At 40.0% G+C, this 15999-nt stretch overlaps 1 protein-coding gene across 1 annotated transcript; it reads right to left on the minus strand.

Annotated features, from left to right (window-relative positions):
• Positions 1-1637: 1637 nt before the first annotated feature.
• LOC138167655 (zinc finger protein 501-like) lies at positions 1638-11384 on the minus strand. The gene is made up of 3 exons (XM_069096588.1): positions 11074-11384; positions 7279-7374; positions 1638-3524 (listed from the first exon to the last, which is right to left on the minus strand). Exon 3 carries the CDS (start codon positions 3434-3436, stop codon positions 3014-3016), a length of 423 nt encoding a protein of 140 aa, XP_068952689.1. The 5' UTR covers positions 3437-3524; positions 7279-7374; positions 11074-11384; the 3' UTR covers positions 1638-3013.
• Between the last annotated feature and the right edge of the window lie 4615 nt (positions 11385-15999).

Here is a 15999-nt window from a genome sequence, read left to right on the forward strand (position 1 = left end):
CTGTCTAGCGGACATTTCAAATTTCAACCTGGATGTCTTCTGGTGTCTTAAACTTAACGTGTCCAAGAGTCATTATTCTCCCAACCCCAACCCACTCTCTTCCAAACTTCCTTTTTTTTCATGGCACCACTATCCTTCCAGTTACCCACTGTCATCCAACGTAGGGAAGAACCAGAGCTGCCGTATCTTACTTAGAATACACAAAACACTTAGCTCTGTACTTGGTGGGGATTTGCTGTTCATGGTCCTTTTTCTCTTCTTTGCCAAGGGAAGGTATTTTTAATCTAAGGATAGTTTTCATGAACTCCATGAATTTGGATGGAGAAAAAAATTGACATCCTTAGTTTCATTAACCACTAATGTTTGGCATTTCCTTCAGTTACAAATTTAAAAAAATAAACATTCTGGGAAGGAGTACATATGTTTCATTAGACTGCCAAAGGAGTCCATGATATGTACAGAGGTTAAGAACCTTTGGTCTAGAGAATGTTCATATTCTTATGTTAATCTAATTAATAATGAAGAGGCATATTTCTTTAAAGTGTTGTATTTATCATGGCCACCTAAATCCCCCTTCCCAACTACAGAATCCCTCCCTTTTGTCAAATATATTCAAGCAAAATAAATCAATAAATAAATCAAAATAAATCATCCTGACATTCACTCTTCCCTTTACCTATACCTTCTCAAACTATTTTAGCTCCATTCAATGCTCAACTCCATGACTCCCTATCAGGATCTCTTTGGGATCTCCTTAGTTGAGTCTGATCTATCCATTTTCACATTATCTACTTACTTAATGGCATGTCTTCTACTTCAAAGGACTCTTAGAAAATGAGTTTAAAATTCTTATCTCTGTATTTGTTGGACCCAGCATGGTTTTATATTGTGCATATATGTGTATATGTATATGTGTGTATACACATACCTCATGCCTGAACTATGGAAATAACTGTCTGCCTCTCAATCTCTCCCCACTCTAGTCCATCCCCTATTAAAGGGCCAAAGTGATTTTGCTAAAGCACAGGTCTTATCAGGTCACCCATGCCTAATCCATCCAAAGCCCTTCAAAATCCAGCCCCCTCCTACCTTTCCAATTGTCTTACACCAAACTCCCCACCACGTGATCTGTGATCCACGGACAACCAGCCTCTCTGATGTTCCATACACAAGCCTTTAGCTCTTCCAGGGCTGGGATGCTCTCACTTTTTTTTTTTTGCTTTTTGGGAGGGCAGTTGGGGTTAAGTGACTTGCCCAAAGTCACACAGCTAGTTTTGTGTGTGTATGTGTGTGTTAAGTGTCTGAGGCCGGATTTGAACTCAGGTCCTCCTGACTCCAGGGCCGGTGCTCTGTTCACTTCGCCACCTAGCTGCCCCCCCACTCCCTCTTTATCTCTGCCTACTGGCTTCCCTAATTTCTGTTAAGTATAAGTTTTTTTTTTTTTTAATCTCCTTCTGGAAACCTTTCCCACCCCCTCTTAATTCTGGTGCCTTCCCTCTCTTACTTCTAATTCTTTAAATAGCTTGTTTGTGTTTTTGTTTGTCTCCCCTTTTAGACTGTTACCTCCTTAAGGACAGGAACTATCTTTTGCCACCTGTTATATCCCTAGTACTTAGCCCAATGCCTGGAACATAGTAGGCAGTTGACAAATGTTTATTAATGGCTTACATTCACAAGGGTTTTCTCCATTACAAATAAGTTAATATTGAATACATTTGAGTTCTGATTTAAGACTTTTCCACACTCAGGAACAAAGCCTTCCCTCAATCAATACAGCCACATAATTTCTTTGTAGACTAAAATCTGTTTTGTTGAGAATACTCTCTTCTCAAGCAGAATAACACTCCATATTCATCACATTCCTAAGGTTTCTCCCAGAATGAATTCTTTTATGTTTCATAAACTGTGTACCCCAACTGAAGACCTTTCCACACACAATGCATTCATAAGGCTTTTCTCCAGTATGAATTCTCTGGTGTTGAGTAAGATGGGCTTTTAGTCGGAAGGTCTTTCCACGTACAGTACATTCATAAGGTTTTTCTCCAGTATGAATTCTCTGGTGTCAAGTAAGATGGGCTTTTAGCCAGAAGGTCTTCCCACGTACAGCACATTTATAAGGTTTTTGTCCAGTATGAATTTTCTGATGTTCATTAAGCTGTGCTTTCAATCAGAAGGCCTTCCCACACTCAATACATTGATAAGGTTTCTCACCACTATGAATTCTCTGATGTTTAGTAAAAGTTGTGCTATCACAGAAGGCCTTTCCACATTCATTACATTCGTAGGGTTTCTCATCAATATGAATTTTCTGATATCTGGAAAGTTTTGAGGGCCAGTAGAAGACCTTGCCACATTCATTACATTGGTAAGGTCTCTTGGCACTATGAATTTTCTGATGTTCATTAAGCTGTCCTTTCTTTTGGAAAGCCTTCCCACATTCATTGTCTTTAAATGACTTCTCACCAGTATGAATTGACTGATGTTGATTAAACTGTGCTTTAAATCTAAAGGCTTTATATTACATTCATAAGGTTTCTCACCAGTATGAATTCTCTGATGTTTAGTAAGAGCTGCCTTCAGGTAGAAGGCCCTGTCACATTAATTACATTCATAAGGCTTCTCACTAATATGAATTCTCTGATGTTTTGCAAGCTTTGAGGGCCAGCAGCAGGCTTTGCCACATTCGTTACACTGATGAGGTTTTTAACTACTATGAATTTTCTGATGTTCAGTAAGTCTTACTTTTTGTCAGAAAGCTTTACCACATTCATTACATTCAAATGGTTTCTCACCTATATGAACTGACTGATGATGATTAAGCTATACTTTTAGTCTAAAGGCTTTCTCACATATATTACATTCATAGGGTTTCTCTATGTATGAATTCTCTATGTACACTAAGATCTGTGCTCAGGCAGAAGGCCCTGTCACATTCATTACATCCATAAGGTTTTTCACCAGTGTGAATTCTCTGATGTTTATTAAAGTTTGAACACCAGCAAAAGGCCTTGCCTCATTCACTACACTGATAAGGTTTCTCACCACTATGAATTTTCTGATGTTCATTAAACTGTCTTTTTAGCTGAAAAGTCTTACCACATTCACTGCATTCAAATGGCTTCTCACCAGTATGAATTGACTGATGTTGATTAACTAATGCTTTATGCCTGAAGGCCTTCCCACATATATTACTTTCACGCAGTTTCTCACCAGTATGACTTCTCTGATGGACAGTAAGATCTGCACTCAGGCAGAAGGTCTTCCCACATTCATTACGTTCATATAGTTTCTTGCGAATGTGAATTCTCTGATGTCCTGTAAGGTCTGAATGTCTGCAGATGGCCTCGCCACATTCATTGCATTGATAAGGTTTCTCAATAGTATGAATTTTCACAAGTTCCTTAAGCTTTTTTTTATTTGAAAGGTCTTTCCACATGCACTATATTTATATGGTTTTACTATTTCTTTCATCAAAATGGTCAGTTTTGTAATGTGCTCCTTGGATTCATGTTGAGTTTCCAAATCTGAAAGAAATGACAATTGTAAATGTCCCCTGCTGCTGCAATACACACAAAGTCCACAGTGCTACCTCTGAATCGATGAAAAAAAAATCCTCTCTGGACCCTTTTTTCCAGCCAAACGAACACAAGTTCTGTCAGTGGCTCTGGTCACATAGCAAATCCTTAGCTGTAGCAGTCTCTGTTGCCAAGTGGATTCAATATGAGCCGCCATATGTAATTACTTCTAGGTCTTTCTTATCCTAGTGCCAACTATTAATGGCTTTCCCATTTTAAAAACCATTCCAGGTATTTTTCATAATGACCATATTCATCAGGAAAATCCATTCTCTCGAACTGTTTCATACTAACCTACACTCCCGGTTTTCTAAGCAATTCCAGATTCACACAATGAAAGCCTCGCCCAATAGTTTGCGCTCTTGAGTTGATCCAACATTAGGCTACCATATCCATTTGCTTCAAAGTCTTCCTTATGAAGTACATTCTACTAATCTACTTTTCTGGTTTTTAAACCAGTACCAGATAGCCTTGATAATAATGGCTTTAGATCATAGCTTTCAGATCACCTACTGTATCTTTATGGATATTTGCAACTAACATTTTTTATCTTGAAGGTTTTCTTATGAATTATATTGTTTTGCATCGTTCTACACAGAATTACCTTTGTAATTAGATTTGCACAGCATTAAATCTATAGATTACCTTAGCAGTACTATTATTTCATTAGGATAGTGTAGTTCATCCACAAACATTGAATCTCTCTTGAATCATTTAAGTCTTTCTGTGAAAATTGCTGGATGAATATGTTGTTCTTCCAAAATGGTGTAAAACTCACTGAGGAAAAGGCATGTTTCATTTTTTTTTGTCTTTGAATATCCCGTGCTTACCCCAATGCCCAGAAAATAGATTGTATTTCATAGATACCTGTTGATTGGTAGAATTCATAGCTGTATTTACAGTAGTCTGCTTTGGGCTTTGGAAGCTTAGTTTCCAAATATCTTGTGCATGTTTCTCCTTCATTTAAAACAGAAGTTCTAATTTTACCTGCACTTCCTAGTTTCTCATAGAGAAAAATTCATAATCTTTAGAAATTAATTTTTTATCCTGATAATTTATTGGACCTATTAATTTTAGGTTGATTTTCCAGGATTTTCGAAGTACACCATTGTACTGGTATGTGTAAATAAGTCTAATTTTGCCTCTTATTCCTCTCCTTTTTCTTGGGTTTTTGCCCCAGGTGTGCTGGAATGCAGACAGGAGAAAACGGTGCTTTATCCTTCCCTTATTGGAAAACTTACGTTATTTCTCCATTAGAAATTATTCTACCTCTCAGTTTAGATGAATACATTTGGTTAAATTAAGAAACATCTCATCATTTTCAATGCTTTTTGGTGTTTTTAATAGGAAGAAAGGTTATATTTTGTTGTAACTTTTTACTTTTTTAGAATTAAAATTTTGTAACCTTTTTCTATATGAAAATCATGTGATTTAGTGAAAAATGTGATAAAATACATAGTTCAGAAAGGAAAAAAGAGAAGCCAAAAGGCTTGCAGATGACACAGAATATTAGAGTGATAAAAACTATATATCATAAATACTTATTTCAAAGAATCAAGGACATTGGATATGATGAACACCAAATATCATCACAAAAAATGGTATAGACTATATTTTAACTGCAGGGAAAGATTTATTTATTGATATGTGCATTTATTTTCAGAACATGCAAAAGAAAGGTAAACTACATTATTATATGAAAAAAATACCTCAAACCCTTAAGAGAAACATAAGTTAAAATAACCCTGGAATTTCTCTTCACACCCAGCAAATTGGCAAAGATAACACAAGATGACAGTCATCACTGCAGGAACGGTTCACGGGGCATGCTATCTGGGTGGACCTTCAGATTGGTCCCACTATTCTGGAAAACTGTTTAGAATTACATGAGAGAGGTCCTTAAAGTGCACATAACCAAAGATTGAACCACCACATATAAACTCCAAATGGGTGAAAGACATTCAGGAAAAGTCCTACATGAATGCCAATACTCATTGTATTTGTGAAATGCTCACTCTGTACCAATCAAACAGCTCCTGTTCTATGGAGAAGAAGTCATATACAAGACCAACAAATTGGGGGCACTTATTCATTGCTTCTTTTGTGCTGGGGACAGTACTAAGTGCAGACCAATTTCATTCCATCTGAAGATAAAACATGGAAAGTCTTCCATGTAATTTTCCAATGAGCAAGTTAGAATCACAAGACAATAACCAGCAAAATGACACATTTCTGAAAAAACATCTAAAGGTTGTGTCAGCCATGCCTTCTGTCTCTCCATGACTAGCACTCTGCTCTCTTTTCAGAATGAATCCTCACCTATGAACAAGGTGAAGAACATGGGACCAATGCCTGCTCTGAGAGCTCAGCTGACAAGGGACAGCATCCTCTCCCTTATCAGGGCCTCAGGTCCAGTTCAGAGGGACAGTCAGGGTCTGGCCAGTGCATCTCCAGGACGTGCGGTGGTTTCTGAGTTACTTACTCTGTGCCTTCCTTTGGGGGATGGAAGATGCAGGCTGGCCTCTGCTCCTGCAGGTCCACAGGTGCTGAAGACCCAGAATCCAAGTCCTTGTCACCAAAGGCCAGGGAAAGGGTGCCAAATGGGCCAGCATTACAAACCAATGTGACATTAAAGAAGAGACTTCGTCATCTGCCTTGCCACTGCCCCTCAAGGACCAGGGGACCTTTCTCTGACTTGCAGATGAAAAGTTTCCTCTCTCTTGTTTCCCCCATTAGAATGGATGCCCCTGGAGGGCAGGGACTGCCTGGCTTTCCTGTCTGTATCGCCTTCACTGAGTACCATGCTTGGAACACAGTAAGCACTTAAAATTACTTTTTTTTTGAAGGGGGAAAGCAGGGCAATTGGGGTTAAGTGACTTGCCCAAGGTCACAGAGGTAGTAAGTGTTAAGTGTGTGAGGCCGGATGTGAACTCAGGTCCTCCTGAGTCCAAGGCTGGTGCTCTATTCACTGCACTACCTAGCTGCCCCTTAAAGTTACTTTTTTAAAACACCCGAAAATCCTACTGTGTTTTAGCACAAATACTAGACTTTGGTTTCTCTCTTTCTTTCTCCATTTCCTTGAGAATAAATATGCTCAGCAGGGGCAGAGCTAGGTCCAGGGGTAGTTCAGTCACTTTGTTTCTTAACTCCATAAAGAAACCACTAATGGTCAGACCACCTCCCAGCACCACTGACAGGAAACATCAGCAGGCCTCTCTTCCTATACCAGCTTCCCCTCAAGGACTGTTCCTATTTCTTTGCCAATTTGCATGGTGAAAGGTGAAACCTCCATTCCAAAAATTTTGTAAAAAAAAAAACCCAAACATCAAAAGGCAATAGGGAAGCAAACAGGCCATGTCTTTTATTTTTGGCAAGTGAAATAAGACACTTTAGAAATACCAAGAATGACCAATCAAGTGAGGTGAAGTAGGCGAAGGACCACCACTCTTGAGGAGACCAAAGATCTCTCCCCTACAGAGGCCCTTCCTTCTCTCCCCCAGGAGGGACACACAAGGGCACTGACTTATTCAGGGGACAAGGAAGCTTAATGAAGGAGCTCATGACAAGCAGGCTCCCCTTGGCTGCACGGCCCCACGGAGCTGAAAGAGGGGCTTTCTGTTCAGCATTATACAAGGGAATCTCTCCACAGGACCACATCAGCCATTGTTTGCAATACCACACCTGCCTGGTTGGACTCACTCACCTGCATGGCTAGTCCTTGGTACGTCTCCCTCTGGAATCCATGGCGCTTCCCTTCTCTCCAACTGGTAGATGACATAAGGTTTGGATAATGCAAGGCCTGCTCAATGGAAATGGGACAGGGAGGGCTCAGCACAGAGAACCACATTCGAATTCAATCTTAAACCTGTCTCTTTGTGGCTAGCAAGAAGGCCCCAGAACAATCCAAACACCTATAAAAGGCACTTGAGGAGTGCTGCTAAAAAGCAGCAGGGAAAACAACGCTAGAGGCTTTGGGGTAACATGGACACTGATGTGCTGCTGGGAAACTATGGACTAGTCCAGCCTTCTGGGAGCTACTGGAAATTATGGCCCCAAAGTTATCATACTTAGAGTATTGTTTTTTATTTTTTAGAGGACAATTGGGGTTAAGTGACTTGCCCAAGGTCGCATGGCTAGTTTTTGTGTTAAGTGTCTGAGGCTGGATTTGAACTCAGGTCCTCCTGACTCCAGGGACGGTGCCGAGTACCCTCTGACCCAGTGGTGTCACTGCTGGATCTATACCCCAAAGAGATGAGGCACAAAAATGTTTACAGCACTCTGTAGTGGCAAAAAACTGAAAAATTAATAGGGTGTCCATCCACTAGTGATTAGCTGAAGAAATTATATCTGCATATTAATGGAATTCCATTATGCTGTAAAAATAATGGAGGATGGCTTCAGAGAAAACTGGGAAGACTTGTATGAACTGATACAGAGTGAAGTGAGCAGAACCAGATCAATGTGTGTGTTTGCATGTGTGCATTAGAACAATCACATTTTAAAGACAAACATCTTTGAAAGACTTAAGAAGCATAATCAACCTTGATGCCAGAGCACAAATACCATATGTTACCTACCTCCTGACAAAGATCATAGGCTACCAAATTCATTAATTTGCACCATGACTTTCTTTCTTAAATGTACATTATTTTTAACATAATATTTTATCCCCCCCGCCAATTACATGTAAAAACAAGATCTATGACTTCTTAAGAGGACAGGAGTCAGGCATGTATTCAGATGTCAGCCCTAGGAATTTCAGGAAGAATCTCAGATCATTTGCAACAGAGATCCTGAGTAGTTAAACCCATGAGAAATACAATCAGTATGCCAGTTTCCAGGAGCACAAAATACAGCAAAGTAGATAGTGTCAACCACACCCTGCCACAGGTTACACCTCAACTCCCAACTGGACTCCTTGTATTATCCTGAGCTCTAGAGCAATCCCAGAGTATCTTCAGGTATTTGTACCTGCCAACCCAGTGCATTAAACATTAGGTACTGAATAAAGTGGGGAGATCTCCTTTATTAAAAGTAATTACTTATATATACTTTATTAACAAAGGAAATCAATTAGAAAGCAGACACACATAACTGTTTACTACATCTTAGCTCTAAGAGCACAGCATAAGTTACTTCCAACCCTTGCTAAAATAATACATTTCTCTGTACTTCTGAAACAATTTACCATTTAGTTCAAGCCAGATAGTGATTCCAGTCTCTTAAAAATCATCTTCATATTTCTCCTCAAGATGAGAGTTAAATGCACTATTCAGGAAATGAGATATTTTATTCCTTTTTCTTTGTCTTCTATTGAACTGCCATAGAAAATAATTTTCCAGAATACACTATAGATTGCCAATTCCTTACATACTGTTCATTGATTTTCTTTATGTTTCTTTAAAACATAACATTTAAGACAGTTCTGCCAAGGAAGATGTCTCTCATTACAATCAACTTTCCTTTGTTTATTACCCCCAAAAGACACTATAGATTAAGGCTAAAACACAGTCTGTCCTGACTCCCGTGGGAGAAGCACCTCAAAGCAACAGCGTTCCCACTGTCACTCTCAACTGCCCTTTCTGCAACATTCCATTTGGCTATTAAAGATACAGTAACAGCATGGGAGAGCCTAGTAAAAAAGCATTACTAAAGAGGAAAGGGGAAGGACTAAGTATTTAGATAACACCTACTATGTGCCAGGTGTTCTGCTAAGCAAGTTAAAATATAATCTCCTTTGGTCAAAAGCTTTCACCACTGAACAGAAAGCATGGGCATATGCAGAGTCTGTCAGACCCAAAAGGATTAGGAATCTCTGATCTCCACATTCCAAACACTAAGTGCTCAACATCTGAGACACCAGGAGTCAAAGAATCACAGAATTCCAGCACTGGAAGATGCCTTAGAAGCCATCTAGTTCAGCCCACATATCCTACAACATTCACTAAGGTAGGAAGACCCTCCATGGGGGAAATTCTGAGTGCCAGAGGAGAGTCGTCCTTACCCGGAGAGACCGAGTTATCGGAGTTCTCCGGCATTACATCCCTGCAAGATCCCTTCTGAAGAGGGTCCAGATAAACCCATTCGTCCTGGGCGAAGTTCACGGCAACGTCCTTGAATGTCACTGATTCCTAAAACTCCAATAAATGTGAGTTTACCCAGCACTCTCACAGAGAAAGTGCAAGAGAGGCGAAGCTGGTAAACAAAGCAGAACATTTTGTTTCTACCTCATTAAATGGAAGAAACACATTACAAAATAAACTGAACAGAAGAGAAGTTCTCCTGTTTCTCTTTATTCTATTGTTTAAATTTATACTTTCACGTGTAATCTTTTTTGGTTTTCAAATCCTGGAATATTTCTGTTTGTTGATGACTGTTTTTAGAAATCTCACTAATGTATTGGAATCCTTGAAAAGTAGTTTCTGCCAAAAGAAAAAAACAAACAGCAAGGAGAGGGAGGAACTAGATGCAGGGAGGGAGGAAAAGCTTTAATGACTGAAATGAAAGATAATGGGAAATCTTACAAAGATACAAAGCCCCAGAGGCAGATGAGGAGGTCCGGCATCTGAAACTCGAACCGCCCAGGACTGAACTCATGATCTTCCCTGCCAACACCTCTCCTGCTTCTTAGCATCCCTAAGGTTGTCCAAGGCTCTACCATCCTCCCAATTGTGTCAGGCTTCCAATCACACTCCCAACTGCTGCCAAGGCTTAGCAATTCTGCCTGCGTGACAGCTCTCCCACAGGCCTCCTTCTCTGTGCTCACACAATCACCCCCCACCCCAGCCCCAGCGCAGGATTCATCCTCTCATACCTGGAATACTGTAACAACCTGCTGGTTGCTCTCCATGCTTCAATTCTCTCCCCACTGAAATCAGTCCTGCACTCTGCTTCCACAGCGATCCTAGAGCATGGTCTGACACGCCACCTCCCTCAATAATCTGCAGTGGCTTTCTTGTATCTCCTGTGCCAGCCTTGTATGGTCCCTGACGAGCAGCCCTTCCCACCCTTCTAGTCTTCTTCCACCTTATGCCCTAGGATCCAGCCGCACTGGCTTCTTTACACACACCACACACTCCCTCCCCCAACAAGTCCTCTCCTGTCTCTGCCTTTTCACCAGCCACCCCTCACGCCTGAGATCTTCTCCTTCTTCATCTCCATCTGATGGCCTCCTGTCAGTCATGGCCCAAATCCCACCTTCCGCAGCTCTCACCCTTTCCCGCAGCGAGGGCTTTCCACCAGAGGTGATCACCCATTTACTCTGAATATCTGAGCTAAGTACAGAGCTGTTTTCACACCGCCTTCCCCATTGCCATGGGAGCTCTTTGGGACCAGGGACCATGGTTTTCCCTCTCTTCCATCTCCAGAGCTGGGTCCAGTGCCAGGCATATATTTAGCACTTAAGAAATGTTTACTGACTCACTGATTACAAAAAGTTTCCTAGAAGTACTAGAGACAGACTCATTTGGCACCAAAGGAGACACCGTAAGCGACTTACCCAGAAATGTTGTTGCAAAGTTGCAAAGGGCTTTAATCAAGGAGGGTCTTCGCAAGCAGCAAAAAGGAAGCAATTTATATGCCAACTGTCACTTATTCAAATTTCACAAGACTGTTCAATGAAAATGAGAAATCAGAGGCTGGGATATGGAACACTCAAAATCAAAGCATGGCCCCCAAGATCACCTTGTCTGCACACTTTGAGATAAGCCCCTGGGCGGGAGTGGTTTTCAAATCAGGGCAAAAAATGCAATTCCCTCCTGGTAAGCAGTCCAGATGTGAGCAGACCTTTGGACCTCAAAGTGACTAACTAAAGGAAACACACAACTGACCCATGGTTAGAGGGACAAGTATAGAAAGGGAAAGAACAGTCAGATGAACCATCACAGAAATCATGCTCCCGCTCTGCCTTCAGAGGACACAAACCATGAATGGAGACTACTACATATTATCAGACGTTACTCTGTGTTTGTTACTTTTATTGACTGTTTTTTTCTGTTTCTTTTTAAATCTTTGTTGAAAGGGATGGTTTGCCGGACAAGGATTAGAGGAGGGATATATTCAAAAATGGAAAAAAACCTCAAAAATAAAAGATGCCAATAAAACTGAGATTGAAAACTTTTAAAACATAAAGAAACATACTCCTGTATGTCTCTAGGAGGACTGTAAGATAGAAGATGATGGAATATTGAAGTTTAGATAGTAACAAAAAATTAAGTTAAAATCGATGTTGTTCAGAAAAAAAAAGTTGTATGGTATTATATTTTGTGCCAATATAAGAAAACAACTTAACATAAGAAGTAAAGGAGTAAAATCTAATTTAAGTTAGGACTTTAGTTTTAATATTTAGAAGATCATTAGAAAACAAAACCGCATATTTTTTCCTTACAAAAAATCACATCTGATACAAAGATATTGATACAGAATGAAAGAAATGAGCCAGGATAAAACCTCCTATGTGTCAGCTGAATCCCCCAAAGGAGGAGTTGTGGACTTGATTTCAGAAAATACAGATGATATTAAGAGAAAGAAGAAGCAAGAAAACTACCTTACAATTCAGAGAACCATAGATATTGAAATAACAGCAATTGTAAAAATATACACCCAGGTGTTTGTGTATATATATGTGCTAAACATCACAACTAGATTCAGAAGGGAAAAGATGGGAAAATGTAAAAGATGTATGTACACACATAGACACATGAAATCAAGGTAATATTAATGTTCCTGTCATTTCTCACCATATACAAAATAAACATAACCAAGAAGGAAGTTACAGACTTGAACCAAATGATTGAAAAGGTGAATTTCAGAGGCAGAGTCAAGATGATGGAGTGGCAATAAGATGGACTGAGAACTCTCTGGCACCAAAAACAAAATGAAAGAACAAAAATACTCCTTCAAACAAAACTAGAAAATGCACCAGAATAAATCCTGATGGGGAAAGTCAAGAAAAAGTCACAGTCAGTTCTTTTTTCATCCTAGGTCAGCCCTGAGAGGAGAAAGAAGAGCCAGGGATGGGGCGAGGCCAGCAGTGTGCTGCACTAAGGCTGTACACTAGGCATGCAGCAGACCCACACTAGCATACCATGGTGGGCGCTTGGTCTCCCACTGGTCAAGTCTGGGTGACAGATCCAGGGCCAGTGAGCAGAGGAACTGGGCTGGGAACAGCATTCCAGTGGAAGAAGAGCTTGTGGGTCCTGGGCTGTGTACCAGTAAGGAGGAAGGCAGCAGCTGTGTGGCTTACATCCCAAGAGAAGAGGGGGGGGTCTCAGTTCCTCTTTCTAGCCCAGTCTGAAGTCTACAAAGGAATGACCAGGGTAGAAATTGCAGATAAAAAGGAGGCCTAGAGTTCTATCCCTCTTGTGAGAGATAGCAAAGGGTTAAATTTCCACAGGTCCCCAAATGAGGTAATGAAACTTAAAGGAAATAACATTAGCCTTCTCATTGGTTGCTGCCTCCCCCCCCCCCCCCAATTTGGTGTGTAGGTATGTACAAGTAAGGAATTGAAGGATGTTTTCTTCTGACTAGGTAGAAGGGTCAAATGAATAATTATGATAATAAAGAATTGAGATTGCTTTGTGCCGATTAGCTTGAGATTGTGAACCCACCTCTCTGACCAATGGTGAAACCCAACAGGGGAGTGGGTGGGTTAGGATTAGTACTCCCTGGCTATTATTGCCCCTTGAGAATATAGGGCTGTGCCCTTTCTCATGAGAAAGAATAAAGAGCTTTTCTGCTTTCTGACTCAGATTCTGATCTGGCAGTGGTTTCTATCCCACAAACTCTGAACTTACCAGGCAGCTCACAATGGCCGAGTTCAGGACAGTCTACTGTTGCTCAGACCAAAACACAGGTCAAGAACTTGCAAACCTCTGACCAGGGAGAAAGCAATCAGGTTTTGCCCTGGAGAATACTCTGGGAGCCCTGAAAGCTTACAGGATTCCATGCAGAGCAGCCCCTAAGATCATGGAATAGCACAATAGTCAATAGCCCAAGGAAAGAGCACCAGAACCAGCCCAGACCTCCTCTGCAGCAGTGTGCAGAACGTGGCATTAACATAAAATCTGAAGGCTGCAAGAATGGCCAAACAAAGGATGTCACCACAAAAAGTCACCATGGTGACAATGGCATTTAAGACACAAACCCAGAAGAAGAGAGTGACTACAAAACATCTGCAAGTAAAGCCTCAAAAACAAAAACAAGAAACCCAAACTCCACCATGGACACAGATTCAACTAGGCTTCCTATAAGAGATAAAGATTGAATTAAAGAAAAAAATGTTGAAAAAGATTTTTGTAAATGAAATGAGAATGCTAAAAGAACAAAAAAGGAAAATAAACAATGGCTCTGAAAAAAGAATTGGAAACAGAATTAATTGACTGGCAGAAGAGGCACAAAACTTTGCCAAACAACAAACTTCCTGAAAATTCAACCTGACCAAACAAAAAACCAATGACTCCATAAGACAATAAGAGACAGTAAAATAAAGCCAAAATGACGACAAAATAAATAAATAAAAAGAAAATGTAAGTTACTTGACAACAAAAATAACTCCTGGAAAATGGATTGAGAAGAAAATAAATTTAAGAATCACTGAACTACTGAGTGCCATGACCAAAATAAAGAGCCTAGCTATCCTATTTTGAGAAATCTTACAAGAAAATTGCCCATACCTAATAGAACCAGATAACAAAGTGGAAATAGAAAGAATCTACTGGTTGCCTCCTGAAAGAAATCTCACAATGCAGACTCCCAGAAATACTATAGCAAAATCCATAGGTCCTAGGTCAAAGAAAATGCTGCAAGCAGCCAAAAACAAAAAATTCTTAAGAGTCACAGTTTGGATTACACAAGATTTAGCAGTCACTATTGTAATGGTGAGGAGAGCTTGGAATAATAATCTAGAAGGCAAAGGAAATAGGCTTATAGCCAAAAATAATTTATTCAGCAAAACTGAGTATAATCCTACAGGGGGAAAAATTGGCCTTTAATGAAATAGACGACTTCCAAACATCCCTGATGAAAAGACCAGAGCTGCATAGAAACCCTGAGGTTGAAACATAGGAATTAAGAGAAATATAAAAAGTAAATATGAAGAACAGTCATAAGGGACTAAACATTAAGATATGGGGCAATGATATGTGCCTCTCAGATCCCTGTCACTACCAAGAGTCATCTAATTGGATAGAAGTCTTGGGGTTGGCTTTGTTATGGCTCAGTGGGATGTAAAAGAAGAATGGAAAGAGAGGGGGAAAATATACTGTGCAGAGTGGAGAGAAGAGCAGGGAAGGATGGGAAAAGATTAGAGAACATTATTTCACACAATCAGGGTATGGAAAGTAGACATCTAAGCAAAGAAAGAAAAGTAGGGGGGGAAATAGCTGATACTTGAACCTTATTCCCCTCTCTATCTGCCAAATGAAGGAAGACACAATCACAGAGCTGGTTACAGAAATACTTTTCACTCTCTGAGAACATAAGCAAAGGGTAAAAGGGAGAAGAGGTTATTTAAGGGAAAGCAGATTAAGAAAGAGGGACGGTAGACTTAGTCATAAATAAAAAAAAAACTATAACTTAAGAATATACAAAAAACATATAGCTTTTTTTGAGGTGGCAAAGAATGGGAATCTGAGTGGGTTCCCATCATTTCAAGAATGTACGAACAAGATGTGCTATATGAACATAATGGAATGCTGTTTTGCTATTTAAAAAAAATTGAAGGGGATGGTTTCAGAGAAACCTAGAAAGATTTGTATGAACTAATGCAGACTGAAGTGCAGAGAAGCAGGAGGCAATTTAGGAAATTACAACAATATAGTAAAAGCAAATAACTGGGAAAGAGTTGGGAACACTTCCCAATATAATGACCAAACACAATTTGAGAGGAGTCAGGAAGAAACATGCTGCCCGTCTCCACATAGAAAATTAATAAACACAGAGTGCAGATGGAAGCTTTCTCTTTTTTGGACATGGCTAATAGGGGACTTTGCTTTGTTTGACTATATATGATGACAGAAGGGGTTTTATTTTCCTTGTTGGGGACTGGGGAGGGGAGGAAGAAAAAATGGATTTTTGTTGATATTTTTTAAAATGGATTTTTTTTAAAGTTTGATACTAAGAAACCTGCTGTGATCACCAACAGAGAGACAATCAGGCCACTGGGAAAAAGAGACTTCTTTGTTGGTTTTTTTTTCCTTCTGGATACAGCTAATACAGTCTTGCTTGACTATATGTTTGCAGCAAGGGTTTTGGTTTTGTTTTCTTTTCATGGAGTAGAAGTGCATTGGTATGCTGGTTGATAATATACATCTATACACACACATATACACACATACTTGTACACCTATACGTATGTTATTTTAAAAGTTTAAACAAACCCGGCCGTCAGGCAGGCCACACGCGGCCGCTGCGCAGACACCTCTGC

Source organism: Petaurus breviceps, unplaced genomic scaffold (genome assembly GCF_028583685.1).
Source record: "Petaurus breviceps papuanus isolate PSGF00001 unplaced genomic scaffold, PetGlider_PUasm1.0 248410, whole genome shotgun sequence".
NCBI classification, from domain to species: Eukaryota; Metazoa; Chordata; class Mammalia; order Diprotodontia; family Petauridae; genus Petaurus; species Petaurus breviceps.

Coding starts and splice junctions, on each gene's coding strand:
- LOC138167655 (XM_069096588.1), bottom strand. CDS start 3,436: ATGTGGAAAGACCTTTCAAATAAAAAAAAGCTTAAGGAACTTGTGAAA.